Source organism: Rhodnius prolixus, unplaced genomic scaffold (assembly GCF_049639745.1).
Source record: "Rhodnius prolixus isolate KJV_2025 unplaced genomic scaffold, Rpr scaffold_10, whole genome shotgun sequence".
Lineage (NCBI taxonomy): Eukaryota > Metazoa > Arthropoda > Insecta > Hemiptera > Reduviidae > Rhodnius > Rhodnius prolixus.
The window spans coordinates 8,272,969-8,291,769 of record NW_027411615.1 but is presented as its reverse complement, the minus strand read 5'-3'; the positions used below and the strand labels follow the sequence as shown (position 1 = coordinate 8,291,769).

Here is an 18,801-nt window from a genome sequence, read left to right as displayed (position 1 = left end):
ATTGAAGACAACTTGTCTTGAAGAGATAGAACTAAACAAGTATATACCTATTAATACAAAATAAACAAAAAAAATTACAATAATTGTTGTTATGAGGTAAAAGCACGTCCTTGTGCATGTTCATGTGGGTGTTAAAATTTCCGTAGTCTACAACAGAAGGACAAAACGACCACGCCAATTTTGTACGTAATCAACGGTAACGCAAGAAGAAAATACTTTTTTAAAGATAATTATTGGTTATTATGTTGCAATTTAATAAATATTTCAGAAATATTAATGTTAAACAATAAAGAAAATTTTATAATAAATTATTATGGAGAAATGAGAGTGTTTTAAAATCACTGGTCTAGCTTGCAACAATAAATTACTTTTTGAGTGTTCTACATTCCTCAATAAACCACAACAAGAAGCACAAGAAACCAAAGCTGTATCACAAAACAAAACAAAGGTTTACTGCGGCAGATATCTTTTATTCTGAGGAATTCTTTGATCATTATTTTTATTTACCAATTATATATAAGTTATATATATTAAATATTATATATATATTTACCTATCATAATATATTTACCTATTATATATTATATATACTTATTACGCCCATCAAATTGCCTGTCAATAAATCTCTTTGCATGCCTGATGGTGTTATATCGACACGGGGGGCTATTCAATGACCATCTGATTTGGTCACCTATGGACTATTTCCTTTGGGGATACCCGAAAAACAAGGTGATTATTCATAACTTTTTTCTTTCTTTCCTTATTTCTGCTTATCTAAAAGCATTTCTAAATCTACGTGTATCAGAATCAAGTCGGGATGGCATCTGTATATGAACGAAAGCAGAGAATAATAGATACCTGTTAGTCGGTTAAAGCCGAATCTATTTCTTTGGCAGTAAGGGACAATTGGCAGGAAAGAGCATGTCTATGCATCTCTAATGGTGGAGGCCAGTTCGAGCATGATCTGTAATATTAATGAGGAGTAAAATTTATAATAAAATATTATTTTTCTTCTTATTCAATCAAAAAACCGTTAAATATTATCATTTTGAAATTTCTTATAAGAATCATGTTTTCATTCATAACTTCTAAAATATCGCTCACAGAAAAAAACCGTTCAAGTAAATTTTTCTTTAAAAAAATAGAGGAATCTATTTCTGAAATAAAATCCACACCTTCCTATTTGAAAAAATGAAGTTGGTGCCTGTATCTCGCTTCTGGAAGCACCGAAAAAAATTTACAAAGTAAATTTGGATTCCTAACAAAAAACTAAGGGAACACGTATTTTTTAGTTTTTTTTCTAGCTATCTTAGTTTCCGAGAAAAAGTCGTTATCCATATAGCTTGGGACACCCTGTATTAGTTGATCTAAATAACTTTAACTAAAAGAAGTTGGTTGCTCTGCTTCGAAATTTGGTCTTAGGCAATTAGGACGAAGGCATTCATTAGTCGCGCTACGTCTTCTACACTGGATGATTGTAGCCGAGTGTAGTTGCTCTGAAGAATATAGTTTGAAGATAGTATGGCTCATCACGAATAGTATGCTCAATTGGGTCCCACTGTTCAATACCTCTGAATAGCACTAAGACCGATCCAAAAGAAAGAATTTTATTAATTAAAAATTTAATATTTCCGATCAATTCTTCCAAGAAGATAAAAAGAGTTGGAACATCAATCATACCAACTTCAACAAATCGACCAGATGGTAAACTTTCCCCAGGCGGTTGGCAGCAATGAAAGAGAAGAGCCACAAATTGGAGAAGGCTGTGCACCACGGCTATATTAGAATGCAGAAAGGGACCCGCGGAGAAGGAGGAGGAGGGAGACTAGTGCTCTCATCCGAGAGCGCAGTTGTTTGCCACCATAACTTGACAAGAAAGACTTTCTACTTGCTGTCCTTCGCCCCGATATCTCTATCCGGCTGAAAACCCGGATCTATCTGCCTGTTCGGGTCGGGGTCAGATTCACTATGTTTTTTGGATCCTAATATCTTTTTGGCTGCCTTCTTTAACCATTATGGTACACGCCTAAAACATCACTAATGTATTTTAGCGTCCAATGGAAGGTAAATAACTACAATGAAAACAAACAGTCTGGCACGATACACAGTGTTAATAACACTTTTTTTAATGCATTTATTATCTGAAAACAATATTTGTTAACCTATTTTGAATGTTATTATATTTACACCCATGAATACCAACGTGATTGGCTGCAGCTTGAAATGCACCAGTCCTACCACTAGATGAAATAAAAAAAACCATAAGACTTTTGTTATGTCCTTAAAATTTGGTATAGAAAATATTCCACAAATAAAATAAATCTATCTTTTGCCGTAAAACAGACATACATACGTACATGAGTTAAAACAAATAGTTATTTATTTAACAAGTGTGGAAAGTAGTACTTTTCCTCACACGAGCGAGCGAAGCGAGGCGAATGCAAGTGCAAATTGCCGAGTGTGAGGAAAATACATACTTTACACTCGAGTTAAATATTATATTTTTTCTGCAACCATTAGGGTTATTAACTAAAAAAAAAGAACTAAACAGGAATCACTAGAATCCATTTTAAATTTCTATAAGGTAATATAACCTTTTTAACTGTTATAATTAAAAATATCTAATTATTTATTAAAGTATTATTTTTATTTCTATATTCCTTTCAATTTTTATTCTATTTTTTAATATTCGTTTTTTAATTATTTAGTTACGTTAAATAAGCTTATTAAAGTTTTACAGAAAATATTTATGTTAATAACAAAACTTCTTATATCAAGGAAGCACAATAAAGTTTTTCCACTCACTGGTGAGGAAAGTTGGGCATTACACAGCTGATTTTAATTGAGTAATGAGAACTTCCCGACATGGTTGCAGAAAAACAATAATTTCCTACTTTAAAAAATAAAACCAAAACAGTAAATGAAAGGTTTGTTTTGTTTAGTTTTATTTTTCCTAGAATCCAGAATCATAGAGGCAGAGGAAAGTTTAAACTGTACAACACACTGTCAGGATACAATATGGAATCCGGGATTATAAACCTAGCCTAACCTTTGACCTCTGGCACTCATATAGCCGAGGTTAAAGGGCGACAAGGCCGATTTCAATATATACTACGTTCATTATTTATTTCTCATTTTAATCCACCACTATATGTCAAGAATAAAATTAATTAAATTATAAAATAAATAATAAGGAGTTATCTTCAATTAGAAACTTAGTCTAGAAGAGTATAAGAATCAAGGACATTATTTCTTTATTAGTTTTCGGGAATGCTGAGACTCAAAATGCAAAACAAATATTACTGAAACTAGTCTCAAATGTAAAGTTTTTTTTGTTTTTTTTTGGCACTGGCTTCCGCCATACAGCCAGCATCGTCTAGGTGCTTATCACTAGAATATCACTCACTCTCCATTCTTACTTATAAATACATTCGCTTCACTCATTCATCCCTCTACTATATACAACTATTTACATAAACTACAGCTAATGGGTAGATCAGTACTCTATATTCCTGCCATCCTTATAGCTTAACCGAAATTAAAATCACCTAATCCTTCTCTAATCCTTTTCTTCCATTCATTCTAATCGGCTATAACTTCTAACTAAATTCATATTTCTTTGCTAGCTCTGCTACAGATTTAAACACATAGATGTTGGTGGAGAATATTATATCTTCGTAGCGAAATGGTGCATCTAAATACCTGTATAAGTCGTCAAACATTCGTTTCCTTTCTACTACATAACGTGGACATATCATTGTTATATATTTGAAATCCTCCTCTTCATTGCAATCTACGCAAAGAGGAGAGAGGACCTTTTGTTGATCCTGTGTAGATACGATCCGCACACCGCGTGGTTCGCTCTCAGCCTGCTTATATTGTCGTAACAACCCATTTATTAGTGACAGTTCCCCTTAAACCATTGTCTAGGTAACTGATCTGCCATAGTTTTATAGAATCTCCCTTTATTACCATTACTGTAATCTGTCTGCCATTTTTGTAGTGCTGCATAAAGAAGTTATGATCTTTATTAAACCTAATAAAATTACAATAAATTATAAAATATGAAACCTAAATCGTGGAGATTTAAATTCTGAAAAGAAGGCTATTTATATTCAACGTCAGAGAAATTAAACTCGCAACAATTCATTAGATTTTTAGCACCCACTTTTTAATTACTGAAATAATTAATCTAACCAATCAAAATGTCTCCTATGCTAACACTAAGAAAGAGATAAGAAACTTTAAATTACCCGCACCTATGAACAAAGATTCTCTATAATGAATCTGCAGGCAGAGGCACCTGAAATGGGACTTGAAACGCAGATCCTTCTCGACAGAGATCAAGTTCAATGAAGCAATGTGAAGGATAATCAGACGCTTTCCTAATAAAAATGTTATTCCTACAAAGACCAATTTTTTAAAATTGTCCAATATAATTCCAGTCTGTTTTTATTAATGAGCCATCTAAGTTTGAAAAACTGTTCCTCCTGGGACTTCAGTATTTTTAAAAAAAGATTAGGCTGGAGTCCATGCCACGTATAAGGACAATTAAAGCCGGAGTAGGGAAAAGATTAGCGTATTGGATTCCAACGCGGAGGTCCCGGGTTCGAATTCAGCAGCTGGCCCTTAGATTTTCTCTTCATAGGAGCTTCTTATCGCTCTTACTGTCCGGTGATTGGGCAGTGCTGTCTGAAACGAGAGAACACTGTCCGGAGGCCGGCAGTGCACTGAAAAAAAAAAGCTCCGGGCGCCAATAACCTCATATATTGACGCGCCTTAAATCATTAAAAAAATAAAACCGGAATCTACAGTTTGTTTCGACATGTTTTGGCAAAGTCAATTACGAGATTGTTTAAAAAATATAGACCAAAAGATATAATCTAATTTATTAAATGTAATAAATAAGTAATGAAGTAATAGAAATGAATGAGGGAAGGTACCATAGTCAATATTAGGATTCTAGCTAGGAGAAAGTTCAAGGTAGACAAACATCCGGCTAAGGTTACGCACTCAAAATGAATAACCTCCAATAAACCTTCCCATTCAATTAAATATTTCCTTTTAAACAAACGCTGAAATTTTTTCCTTCATAAAAAATTTGCAATCTTAGGTTTTTTTTAAATAAAATAATCTGTCCAATTTTATAACTCGAACGTTTTTTAAATAAATATTTACAAGGTTCTAATGGTCCATATAAATTTTATTGCTACATTTTATTGAAATTCTTGCCACTGTATTAAATAAAATTCTGATGCAGAAAAATTGCATAATGCGAACCGCTTTGTGCACTGGGAGGGCTATTTCTCAACAGAGCTCAACAAAATAGTTAATAAATTTATCTCTCGGCGAAGTTGATGGGTATTTAATTATACTTAAATGATATTTAAAGTTTAGAGAAACTAGAAACCATAACGAACTGAGAAATAGTTTCAATTAGGGAAACAGATTGATAAGAGATGCTATTAGGATTCCAGAACAAATCCTAGCTTTTGCTCACCTTCGGCAAATTTAGAGGGCCCTAACCTATTTCAACGATTTACTAAACATCTAGTAAAGAACAGGATGAAAACAGGAGCTTAAATTATATTCTTAATTAAATCCTCTACTTCAACAGAGATTTCTTAAGTTAATATTAATTAATAATCATTTTCTAATTATAATTAATTTGCAATTAAAGTCTATGAAATTTAATTTAATATTTAATAGGAAAAAAGAAAGAAAAACTTCCTTCTAATCCGAGATCTAAACTATTACCGTAATTGAACTATCGAGCTGACCTTGATGATAACGTTATCATGGGATAAACTATTTCTTCCCCTTCTTCAATTTAATAGATTAGGTATTCTAAATTGATTGCAAATGCCAATACTAATAATGCGACTAATTGTTCCATTGTTACTTTCAAAAATGTGACGTAATTCTTTTATTTTCTCAATTTCCTTCTTTAAAAAAAATGTAATAGATTTTCCTGATACAACTAATTGAATATCAGCTTCTAAGCAAACAATGTAGGGGACTAATGTAAAAAAAAAAAAAAAAAACTGGCCTTAAAAATAAAAATAACTCAAAACTTGTGTATGTGTGCAGCGAAAATCTGGGAGGAACGCAGAGACATGCTTTGTACCACAGTTTAGAGAGCATGCAGATTTATATTGGATTAAATAAAAAAAAACAACCTCAAACCTCCAACCAATAAGATTTCAAAGCTAGATCTTCTAACAAACAGCCGGTAAACCTGATTATACACATCCTTAATCGAATCTGAGGTCTCGGTTAGCTGGATGGTCGCACCATAGTTCCGCCAAATTAACTTAATTAAACCTTTTATATTTTCTTTTCAAGACAATAAAACGGAACTTCAATTCAATTAAAAAATGTCACTAAAGTCTGGTTCTATCGAATTACAGAGTCTCCTCTACCAATTTTAAGTCTATAAGTGACGGCTGCACGTGCCTGCAAGTCTTTACTACGGTCATTTAATAGCATCTCAGTGATCAGCCCAGTAAACACAGATTTAAAGTTGCACATAATATCGATTAACATTCATAGTATATAGAATTCAGATCAGCCTATCTCTAAGAAACGCGCATACATACAAGTTCTGAGTACACACAATAAAGATATTAGAAAACATTTGTGTTTATACAGAGTTACGAGGAATTATTTCTATTGTTTTCGACCGCTCTCTGGCCATGAAATCACCTTTAATATAACACTATAGTTGTATAGTCTTGTGGTTTTTTCGTTATTAACTAATGTCTATTAAAGTTATTTTATAAATATTTTGATTATAATTATTGATTTCTATCAAAATGTAATTATAAAAATGGGAAAGTTTATTACAAAAAAACAAAAAGAAGCTATTAGATTTAAAATTACCTTTAACAGCTTTACCATTGGTCTGTTATGTTCTTAGAATTGAGAAGTTGATAAAATAATAACATGGGGATTCCATTGGCGGTTAGCATTCTATAAACAAATTAAGATAGTTTTACTACTGAATAAATTCACGGGCAATTTTTAGGAAATTAAAGAGATAATATTTACTAAATAATAACAATAAAACAATAGTAGTTTATAGTAAAAGTGAAGCAAGTTGAGTTTTCACGCTCGAGTTCAGATTTTACTTAAATAAACATAGCGATAATACTTCTCTCATTTCAATTTTTGTACAAACATTTCAATAACACAGAACACAAACTCCTATACTAAGAAAAAAAGACAAACTACTTGCTGAAGGTTTTAGAAAGGTTATTAAATTAAAAATATTGGATTAACTTTACAAGTGTAAACACTAAGGATCAAAATAAAAATGGCTTACGTAGTTATAATTTAACTTAATTTTCAATAATGATGTTTATTTGTACTTACAATAAATATTGTTTCCATAACTGTGGCATGGCAGGCAATTATTTTGTTGTTATATTGGTAACTTATCTACTACTTTTCTACTATCTTAGAAGTATTTTTAGAGAAATATTCATCGACTATCGTTTAAAATTAGTCATAGCATCTGTATGTTGTAGCAGTATATAAGAAGGTTACCCTTAGGTTACATGACAGTGGTGACCAAATTTTCGTAGAATATTATTAAAAGATTTATTGCCAACTTATAATTTAGAATTTAATAATTAAAATTAAATTAATCATTAATAAAAATTAATTAATTAATTATTACATTTTTATTTCATAATTTGGTTTGTACCATTATTATATAAATGAAAACTTACTAATTAAGCAGGCATAGAGATAGTGCATAATACAGTGATTTCAAGATTTGGTATCATTACATTCAATCGCAAATGATTACCAATAAGGTATGCACAATATTTATGGAAGGACGAGGAAGTTCAAGTAGTTGGTCGGAGCCAGTTATCCTGATGGCAACTTGTAGACAATGCTGTCATGGTAACCAGCACTAATAAAATGGAGCACAAGACCCCCTTGGCTAGGTGACCGCACCACCGTTAGCGGAAACCTTTTCATAACCGCAGAGATTTATTTCTCTTTGTCGGTTCTACTATCAAAAATCGATATATGAAATTTTCAACTTACTGTGATTTTAGAGATATTTTTAACATACATCAAGACAACTTACTGAGAAAAAGTAAATTTTTGGGTTCAAAGGATTTTTGAAACGAATACTGCCAGGGGAAACTTGAAGCTATTATTTTTCTTGTCTTGCATATGTCAACTCCTCAAACCAAATTGGGGGTGTCAACGGGCCAGTAAAGGTTTTCCTCTAGATTGCTCACTTTGTACGAGTTACTATTTGGAGGGCCTATATAATACCAAGTAAAATTAGAAATATTGCTGGAATCCAAAATTTGAGTTTACCGGAATTCTGTCCTTATAGAATAACCAAGTTTTAAATTTTTTTTTGTAGCGGGATCCCAAAGGTTTGAATTAAATGTGGTCTGCTAATTGCTAATAAAATTTACTTGTTACAAAAGTGCTTCTTGTGTCACAATTCTATATCATTACAATGGTACAAGTGGATTCGAACCATAAATCATTTAAACCATTTAAAAAAAAACAGAAAAATTAGATTTAAAGAGCAATAAGGCTCCTGTATTTACTATGAGTTGATAAAATGGAATTCTCCTTAAATAAATATGATTAAATAACTAAATTTATGAATATGTATGTCTAAGGAAATCATACAATTGACCTAGTCATACGTTTGGCCAAATTCTCCTCACTTAACAAGATGAAGATAGGCTTTCGGAAGCCCTTAAACGTTTTATTCTTGAAATATATTGAATTTGGACTGAAAAGACTTATTAATGAACCCAAATTGAAACCAGTCTACGTAGAGAACGAACAAAAAAAAAAGTTAACGGGAGTTCAGGCAGATGTAAGTTGAATCCTAAATTGGAACATACTTTCTAATCATGAAAGAAGAAGGAACATTCAGCTAAATTCAATGTTAAGAATGTGGGTTAGTTCAATTTGAATTATTCAGCGTTTTAGACCAGAAAAAGGCAAAAAAACTGCAGAATAGTTCGTTGTGATCAAAATACTGTTCCAACTTTTTCCTACTAGAACGCTGAACCTAAATTAAAGCAGGAGTTTAAAAAATAAATGGAGAACGTTTAAAACTAAACAAAATAAGAAAATAAGTTCAACTTCTTTATTTTCGTTTACGCTATAATAAATAAGATACCGTTTCAATGTCAAATTACTCTTTTGAAGCGGTTATAACGGTGCACCGAGATGCAGTTTTTATAATAGAATGGTAGTTGTAGTATAGCGATGAGGATAGAAATTGCCTTGTCAAGCTGACATAAAAGAGCTGGTCGCGTGATCTGTATGTATGAGATGGGAAACAAGATTAGCAAGTAGACAGAAGAAGAACATTCTTCAGTAGAGCAACTTGGACAAGGAACTTATACATCGCCGTCTGTTCTAGATTGGTTACTTCCTTATTTACTACTATATGTTTAAGAAATCGTTTACATCTTTTTTTTTACAGAAATCATTTTAAAATTAAACAAATTAACTTTAGGGGTCACCACGTTACTATGTACCCGAGGCTGGAGTAAAAAACCAAGTCTTTAAAGATGAATCCTGAAGAAAATGTTAAAATTTTCTAGAGTTCCAATCAGACGAAGACCTAAAATGGTTAAAAAACATAAGTACGATATGTTCCTTTAGAACCTAATCGGTTTGCGATTGTATGGACCATGCGCCGAGAAAGAGTTTGGTGTTCCATCTAGTTCAAACCGATTTTTCAATATTTCGTCCCCTGTTTAATCAGAAAATACCAAACCATGACATGCGCTCTAAGCTGCTCCATTTGCTTACTCTAATAATGTCTAACATTGACATACACATTCACGCTAAATCACCGATTAGTAACTGATCGACAAATAGAATGTTAAGATGGCGGTGGATTAGCAATGAATTAACAAAAACAACGATTAATGTTCATTATTTTTGGTAACTGATACATTGTTTCAATAGGATGGAAAAATAATTGCCTATTTCAGTTATTAATTTATTTTTATTATGCCGAGCTTTCGACCTAGGGACTGGGTCATCTTCAGGGCTTTGGATCATATAAACAGTATGGTAACAATAATAATTTTAAAATTAATATTCATAATGGATACATATCAAAGACAGAAAACAGTTTAAATTTCAAAACTGACACAAACAGACTAAATTTCAAAACTGACACAAATAGTCTAAATTTCAAAACTGACACGAACAATTTCAACATCATATACGCCACAAAAATACTACAAAATACTTGACAATTGGCAACACTGATTCCTCACAACTAAACACATAAAACCGTTCACACTCAGACCATGAGCAGATAAGACTGAAGACACACCAACCCTTTAATGATGTAAAATATTACATTAGGTACATAATTTTTGTAAATTACGTTACATGATTCATATTCATTTTAATATAATTATTGTTAACATACTGTAAATATGTTCTACAGCCCTGAAGATGACCTAGTGCCAAGGTCGAAAGCTCGGCATAATAAAAGAAAAATACAAAATATGACTGAAATTGGCAATTATTTTCTCTAATGAAAACAACGATTTCTTTTCACATACGCCATTATTGTCAGTAAATTTCTAGATGGCCAATAATAATGTGCTTGCCCAAATATATTGTTATTACAAACCAGAACATATGACTGAAATGAATTAAGTTAATAAGACAGGCAATAAAGTTTTAACTATAAAGATTTAATAATTTAAAAATTTGTAAAAATGAAGAAACAACAACAACCAAATTCTTCAGTTTTAAAGGAAGAATAATCTTAGGAGTTAATTTGAAGGTGAAACCTGTATAAGCCGGAACTAGTTAATAGACTGTAAAAAGCAACACTATTACCTACGTCAAATAGATAGCCTTTGTTTACTTGGATGTAAACATCCTTGTAGTTGAAGAATTCATTTTTGGGAATCGATATTATTTATTGAATAAAATTTTGGGCCTCGCTATAACTTTTAGATTCTTTTTTTTGAGTGGAACTTCTTTGCTGTATCCCATTTTTAAAAAAAATTAATTTCTCTTACATATTTAGTGGAAGTATTGCAATCGTGTAAATGTTTTAAATTTTATTTTCACCCGGGAATATCTTTTGTAGTCCCATGAGTCCGAAAAAGTGGTGTTAACTAATGGGTCGGTTTCAAAGTTCAAATTTGACATTTAGCTTATGTACTAACAACATGATGATGATGATGATGCTACAATTAACTTTTTTTTAAAAAAATCTTATCAACTTGAAGTATACCTTTACTGGATACATTTTTCATTTTGCTTTTAATTTTTCTCCAAAATTAGCTCCTACAATTATTGTATATTTCGTAGATTATCTAAAACTTTCATTTAAAACAACCAGGAAATGGACAATTAAGGGTCAATTTGGAGAAGAGGGAGTTTTTAGGCTCGGAGGTGCCATCATTACTCTCTGCCACCTGTATATTAATAATACGAGGGTCGTTTGAAAAGTCCGTGCAAAGTCAGAGAGATAGCACCACTGGCGCGTATCGAGGTTATGTTTAGTTAGTAGCATCTCTTGGAAGAACACACACCAAGTTTCAGCCAGATCGGTCTATTTCTTTGTGTTTGGCATTCGTTTGAATCGAGGAAGTCGAGTGATTTTCAAAAAAAAATGGACGAAAAAGAATTTCGTGTGTTGATTAAACACTACTTTATGAAAGGCAAAACGCCTCAGTAGACTAAAGAGAAGCTTGATAAACATTATGGTGACTCTGCACCTTCGATTAGAACAGTTTATAAGTGGTTTCAAAATTTTCGGAGTGGCCATATGGGCACAAGTGACGCTGAACGTTGTGGACGCCCTGTTGAGGTTACTACTCCAGAAATCATTGATAAAATCCATGATATGGTGATGGATGACAGAAGAGTGAAGGTGCGTGAGATTGCTAGTGCTGTGGACATCTCGAATGAACGGGTACATAATATTTTGCATCAACATTTGGACATGACAAAGCTATCCGCAAGATGGGTGCCGCGATTGCTCACGCTTGACCAAAAACGAAATCGTGTTAAGTGTTGCAAGGACGGTTTGCAGCTGTTCCAGAAGAATCCGCAGGACTTTAAGCGTCGTTTCGTCACTGTGGATGAAACATGGATACATCACTACACTCCTGAGACCAAAGAACAATCTAAACAATGGGTTACCAAGGGGGAATCTGCGCCAAAAAAGGCACGGACTTTTCAAACGACCCTCGTATATGAATAACCAAAATGTTTTAACTAGAAGTCCAGAAGATTACTTTGCTAGGGCAGAATAATGAATTAATTTAAAGACTAGTTCAACTAGATGATGGACAATATCTTATTTGAGATGGTAAAAGATATTAAAAAGACGGTGTGTATTCCGTTATAGAAGGACCACACTGTGGAGGGAGTCACATCCGGGAGAACGGCCTCTCAGTTGCTCTCAGACTGGGCTATATACTACGCTCTTCTTCACATTGGTACACGATCTGACCTCCTTAACACTTCCGGGGTAAGCCCAATGTCTTAATCTCTCTATTATTATTTTATTTTTTTAGGTTATAAACGCTAAGGCGTGCTCAACTATAGGTCTGTACGGAATCAAAAAACACTACTGTAGATTTACTCCCAAAAAGCTTCGAAAGCTAAATCGATACCAGGGCAGCCTTGTTACTAGAACTAGAGAGAATATTGAAAACTACCAAAAAAACTGATATACTTCACATAACTGCACTTTATGACTCTCAAATTAAGTATTTATATTAATTATAAACATTGATACAATTTTTAATTTTTATTTCAATGTAAAGCAAAAAGTAATATTAAGGATTCAAAATTGGCGAGGAATCGTTCAATTAAAAACAACAACTCGTCTTTTGCCAACGTTTCGACAAATATATAGCCTTCTTCAGTGCGGGGCTATGCGGGTTGGTTGAGTTACAGAAAAACAAACTATGTACAGATACAAAGAAGTACATCAGTTGCTCTGAAGAAGGTAATATTATTTGTCGAAACGTTGGCAAAAAGAAGAGTAGTTGTTTTTATTTGAACCGATTCCTCGCCAATTTTGATTCCTTAATATCATATTTTTACGGTCACTAAAACCAATATACGATATTCGCAAAAAGTAATGCATTTCCTTTTTAGGCAATCTTTACGTGCAACTACCACATTGGATGAGAGGCGACTAGCAAACTGACTTTACAATAAATTATAAATTACTTAATAAATCGACACAGGCTTGATTTCGTTAACGGAGTCCATCCAGTGATGACATCCGTAATAAGCCCTTAAGGCGTTAGGGGAGTACTGCCTCTCTGGATAGCCGACGTCACAGGCATTCAGGTGGTCTCTGCCCAGTGCCTCTAAACGTCTAGGAGGGTTCGTGAAAAGAGTTGAGATTTGAGAGCGTCTTGGATAAGTGGATTTCTAGAGGAGGGAAGATAGTTTGGAATGAAATTACTGGTAACGCAGTTTGCTGCAAACGAAGCGGAATAATTGGAAAAATCAAATTTGCATTTTTCTGCAATTTTTTCCCGTTATTGGCTAACAGATTTCCCCCTCCCGCAACAACTCAAGGGAACTCAAAATAGAAACAGACATTTGCTGTGGAAATCCAAAATAGAAAATTAGCACGTTCCATAATATCTTATTTCACTCAGTAGAGTATTAAGTAAATCGTATAAATCGAGTAAAAATCTTTCGAGTAGGTATTTTTGCACAAAATTTTGCGAGCAACTCATAGTATAATTTAAAATTGCAAAAGTTGGTAACAAATCTATTAGGTACTTAAAAAATTTTATCTGAAGGAGATTATTTTATTTTTTTAAACCTGAAAAAAAGGATTCAAAATAAAACTAATAGACCAATAAAGTTAAACGAAAAATGTAGAAATATAATCGTAGGAGTTGTTTTTAAAGAAAATCACAGCTAAAAAATTGTTTCAAAAATATTTACGCACACTAATTTTCCAAAAAAAAAACAAAAAAAACTGTATTTTCTTGTTCAGAATTTCCGCTGAGAATTTAATATAAACAATTTTAGACACGATAAGAGTATTTCCTGTTATAAATTAATTTAAAAGATGAACAAAACAGTTGTAACATAATTAGAAGAGCAATTAGAAAGATAAGAAAGTATAATTGCAATCTAATTCTGTGAAAGCAAAAAATGAAAGTTCTACTCAGGTTAAAGAAAATCCAAGTTTGCTGTTTTGGTTCAGAATAGGCCAAAGAAATTCCCAATTCATTAGCCAATGGAGGTGTTACAGATTTTTAATAGCATAATTTACTGTAAACTTTAATTAAATCAAATAATTTAATTTTGTTCGCCACAAATAGTAAAATTTTAAAAAGAATATCTGGAGCAAACAGAGAATTTCTCTAATTACTCTTCTAAAGATTCTAACTAGCAAATTTTCTAATTAGAGACCAGTATTCGAGACTTCCGGTAGGAATTTTCCACTAGGTATCTTTCCGTCAGGGAGTACTTGATCGAAATATACGAAGTGATTTTTCCATTTTTTTTTCTGTTTTCAGACAGATTCTTCACAAAATTTATATTTATGAACGATTCAAAACTCAAAATAAAATTTCAGCAGTTTTTAGCTTTCGAGTTACACATTTTAATTTGTAAAAAACCAAAGGAAGACCTTAAAATGAGTTTTACTGGTGAATGCTGATGCTTAAAAATTTGCATAATCGCATTATTACCTCTTACGTAAGAAAAAGTAAAATTCATTTCTATTAAATGTATAAATATACACAGAACAAGATCCGGGTATCCCATTTAAAGTCATTTAAACACAAATTACACAAATATTTGTCCAATTTAAGTCAAAATGATTAAAAAAAAGAACTGTAATAAACATATTAAAAATAAATAGGAATAATTTTTTAATAATATAAATGTACTAATTAATTTTTGTTTTATTTTAAATGTTATTTTGCGTGCCAAAAGAAATTGTTGGCCATTATAAGAAGGGATACCAACCTAAAATAAATTGCCATTAAATTGATGGTATATATTGAAAGAGATCCGGTATTGTTTGAAGGTTATATAGAAAAATATCTATTCAAACATAAATATCTACTCAAAATAATTAACAATTCGTAATATATTCATGAAATAACAAATTTTGATATATAAATCTTTTTATAGAAGTATTAAAATTGTTAGGGTACAAAAATATATGTAGTTTTTTTCTCAGAATATTTAAAATGTATGGAACTCATACTTACAAAGAGCACCATGCCCGTAATCACCAGTAGAAGTCAAAATGGTGCCCCTGTGTCACGATAATACAGAAGAAGAACACACAAAGCACAAAAAAGTATGTCCAAATTTAAATGATTAATTAATATTATTATTCTAAATTAAGTTTATAATGGAGAAACAATAAATAAGAGCACAAATCACAAAAAAAAACAACTACTATTAGATGACGAAATGGCACGATATATATTGAGATGCTGACATGATAGCACGAATGGGATGTGTACAGTGTGCCGGTAACACATGCAACTGGAATCAAAAATCCAGCGCTCACTGGATCGTGTAGTGGTGGGTACAACAATCAGTAGATCCGGCTGTTGGCCGGCACCTTGCTGTCCTCCTTAACCGTACACCCCTCCAGTCTATCTCTCTCCGTTGTCTTAACACGCCTCCTCACTCTTCTAGCAAGATGTCTCTCCTGTTTAAAGTAACCTACATTTAAATTACTGTCTTCTCGTTAACTCCCTCACTTTGCTCCAAATATAAAACTAAAGATACTTCCGTTTTATGTAGTAAAATTAGCTCTACACCAAAAAAAAGAGAGTTGATGTTATCAAGTTTTCAAGATAAAGATCAAAAAAAGAATTATTACGAATTAACGACTCAATAAAGAAACTTTAAAATAGAAGATAAGGATGATGATCCCCCAAATTTTACATATTGATTATCAGGATATTCCCCCAATTGATCCTAATCAACCCCTTTTTTTTTTACAAAGTTCAGGATCATCCCCATTAGTCTTAGTTGCGATATTATTCCCTCTGACCTGTAAACAGAGCCAAAATATCTCATATCGCTGCTAAATTTTGGGTATTGGTGCATATGAAATTAACTATCAAGTTCCTTGCTTCATGTTCAAACAGAAAATTATTCTTACATCTAAGTGAATGATTTAATTATCCGTTCTACACCATCAGAACACTGTAAATATTAATCGCAGAGAGCAACTTTATAATTAATAAAACCTCCATTTTGTCGATAAACCGGTTAACTAAAATTAAGGTTACTGGAATCCTGGCCTCTATTTGCATCTCTATTAGCTTACACCTTAGGAGACTGTTAAGCTTTGCATAAACTATATATTTTATTCAACTATGGAGCAATAACAGTTTAGCTATTTTGGTCCTAGAATATTGATATATTTTTGGGGCAGGTGTTGGTATAGTGGTTCGAATCCCGTGTATGACTACTTTTTATTTGTTAGAAAAAATTATTTATAGTAAAGTATAAGCTTCTGCCTCCGTCCACGATACCTAATTGGTAGTTTGACGTTAAGCCCCGCCACAAAAAATAGGCGATTACTTTACTTTACCATATTTTAAAATCTGATTTAAAAATCAATTTACTGCAGCGAATAGAATAAAATATATAAATAACAATTTCCAGATAAAGATTTTCAAAAATTCACAAACATTTTGTAAGTGAATATTATAGTAAGGTAAGTGAAAACTATTTCCTATTTTGAGGGCATTAAAAGACAAGCAGTGTGGCGGACGGAACCTATAGATAACATACTTCACTTTGTCTTATATAATGAACACATTAAATAAAATCCAAGTCTAGCCTAGTACCGCAATACATCTTAGCATTGCAGGTTTGTCGCCTCTAACCCCTTAATCATTATTAAACGTTTATTTGAATCCGTTTTCTCCGATTATTTCCACATTTTGGGGCAGATTTAACATGACGTAAAGCTACTCTTTGAAGTGCTATTGCAGTATAATGTCCTAACTTACGTATTATAATAATAATAATTAAAATATTGAAGATTCGTTGGGCAAGAATTGAGAATTGATAGATTTTTATTTTTTGCAATGTTCTCTAACGTTTCTATTTATTTATTTTAAATTCGGTACGATGTCTAAAAATATCAGAAAGAGATTACATGTGTCTCAGCAAACACTGATTAGAAAATCAGAAAAAGGAGCAAGAAAGAAATAAGAGCTTCAAGAATTACTTGGCCAGCCATACTTACATGAACAAAAAAAAAATGGCCGATTTAGGTGGCTGGGACATTTAGGGAGAGAACGGAAACAAAGAGACTATCTCTTAAGGAAAAAATGCTCAAGTGTATAGGCTGTGTGGAAAATCCTAATAGCGATAGATACCCTTGACCTTGCAGTACACAAGGTATATTAGAAAACGGGAAAGAGATGGCCAAAGACCCAAAATATCTGGCAGAACAATCATTAAAGTAATCCAAGTCGTGAAGGGCCGTAGAGCCGGAAATAGATGGATTCAAATTGATGGATAAAATTGCATGAATTGATTGTTCACTTTTCTGAGATTAATTTGAAAAAAAAAAAAAAAAATGGCTCCTAAAATTTACTTAAAAGTAATAATGGGGAAACTCTGTTCTAGGGCAATTATCTGAGGAGGTTAATGATAATGGCGACAAAGTAGATAATTAGGTAAGAATTAAATACATTTAATAAAATTGAATTTGAAGTAATGGTGCAGTAACATCGTGGTCCTTAGTAAGAAAAATTCTTAAGAGTTTTAAAATTGTTTCCGATTCAAGTAATTTTAAAACCGGTAAAATTTTGAAAATTCGTGATGAAATCTGTCGTATTTCCTTCTACCTCCAACCAATGGAGAAGTAGAATAAAAAAAATAGAGATGAAATTAATGAGATTATAAAAATTTAAAAAGGTACAGAAACTATATAAAGAAATAGAAGATAACTGGGAAGAGAGCAAGTATAACTAGGTTGAGTACAGTTAGAAAGTGGCCCGTCTAGAGAGCTCAAGATGAGCGTAAGAGGATGTTGTCAGGGAATTGGACAAGATCTAGGTAGAGAGGGGAGTTGTAGTTAGGTGTTGGAACATGCAACGTCAGGCAGGAGGACGACGACGGCACATTAAAAAGGAGTCAGACTTCTCTAGTTCTGCTAGAGAGAGAGACAGAGGGAGCGCAAGGCTGTGGTTTGGTGACCGGACCTGGCCACGATGACCGGGTTAGATTAGCCAAGAAGAAAGGAAGTAATCAACCCTGGACCACATATCTTCAAACCACCTGCTCTAGTAAAATATCCGGTCCCCCAAACGGTGATGATGGTAAATTAAGTGATCAACTTCAATATAAGCAGCAATTTCAAATATTAATAAATAATAAATAATATGAGTAAGACTAATAAAATAAGATGTTGCAAATATGAGGGAAGAGTGACGTAATGAAGTAGCAATGGAGGGTCTCGAATCAATTCCTAGCACTCGTTTCAATAATTTAGAAGATAAACTCTAAATCTAGCTGAAAAACCCGTTTAAGATTAGGTAAATTTTTTTTGAAATTTAGAATATTCAATTGAGCTTTAGATGTGTAAATTTTATTTTCGTTAATAACAACTACTGTTTTCCCCGCATTATTTATTTTTTTTAAAAATTAAGGCGCGCAAACATTTGAGATAAAAAGACACGCGAAGTCTTTTTTCAGTGTACTACAAGTCTCCCAGCGAGTTTTAGGAGATTCTAAGAGATAAAAAGGATCTAAGAGCAGATAGTTGGATTCGAATCCGGGATCTCCGCGTAG

At 32.5% G+C, this 18,801-nt stretch overlaps 1 protein-coding gene across 8 annotated transcripts in view; it reads right to left on the bottom strand.

The window, feature by feature from the left end:
- Positions 1 to 18,801, bottom strand: part of LOC141457207 (endoribonuclease ZC3H12A-like) — a 52,918-nt gene that overhangs the window by 11,486 nt on the left and 22,631 nt on the right. The window contains exons 1-2 of one of the 8 annotated variants that reach the window (XM_074133860.1): positions 7,375 to 7,529; positions 6,883 to 6,972 (exon numbers count right to left, since the gene is read on the bottom strand). The exons of 4 other annotated variants lie outside the window; for them this stretch is intronic. In XM_074133860.1, the coding sequence (XP_073989961.1) occupies positions 6,883 to 6,900 (18 nt within the window). In that variant the 5' untranslated portion in view covers positions 6,901 to 6,972; positions 7,375 to 7,529. Of the gene's footprint in view, positions 1 to 6,882; positions 6,973 to 7,374; positions 7,530 to 15,239; positions 15,481 to 18,801 lie in introns of those variants that run through there. 3 more of the 8 variants (XM_074133861.1, XM_074133863.1, XM_074133862.1) reach the window with 3 other exon arrangements.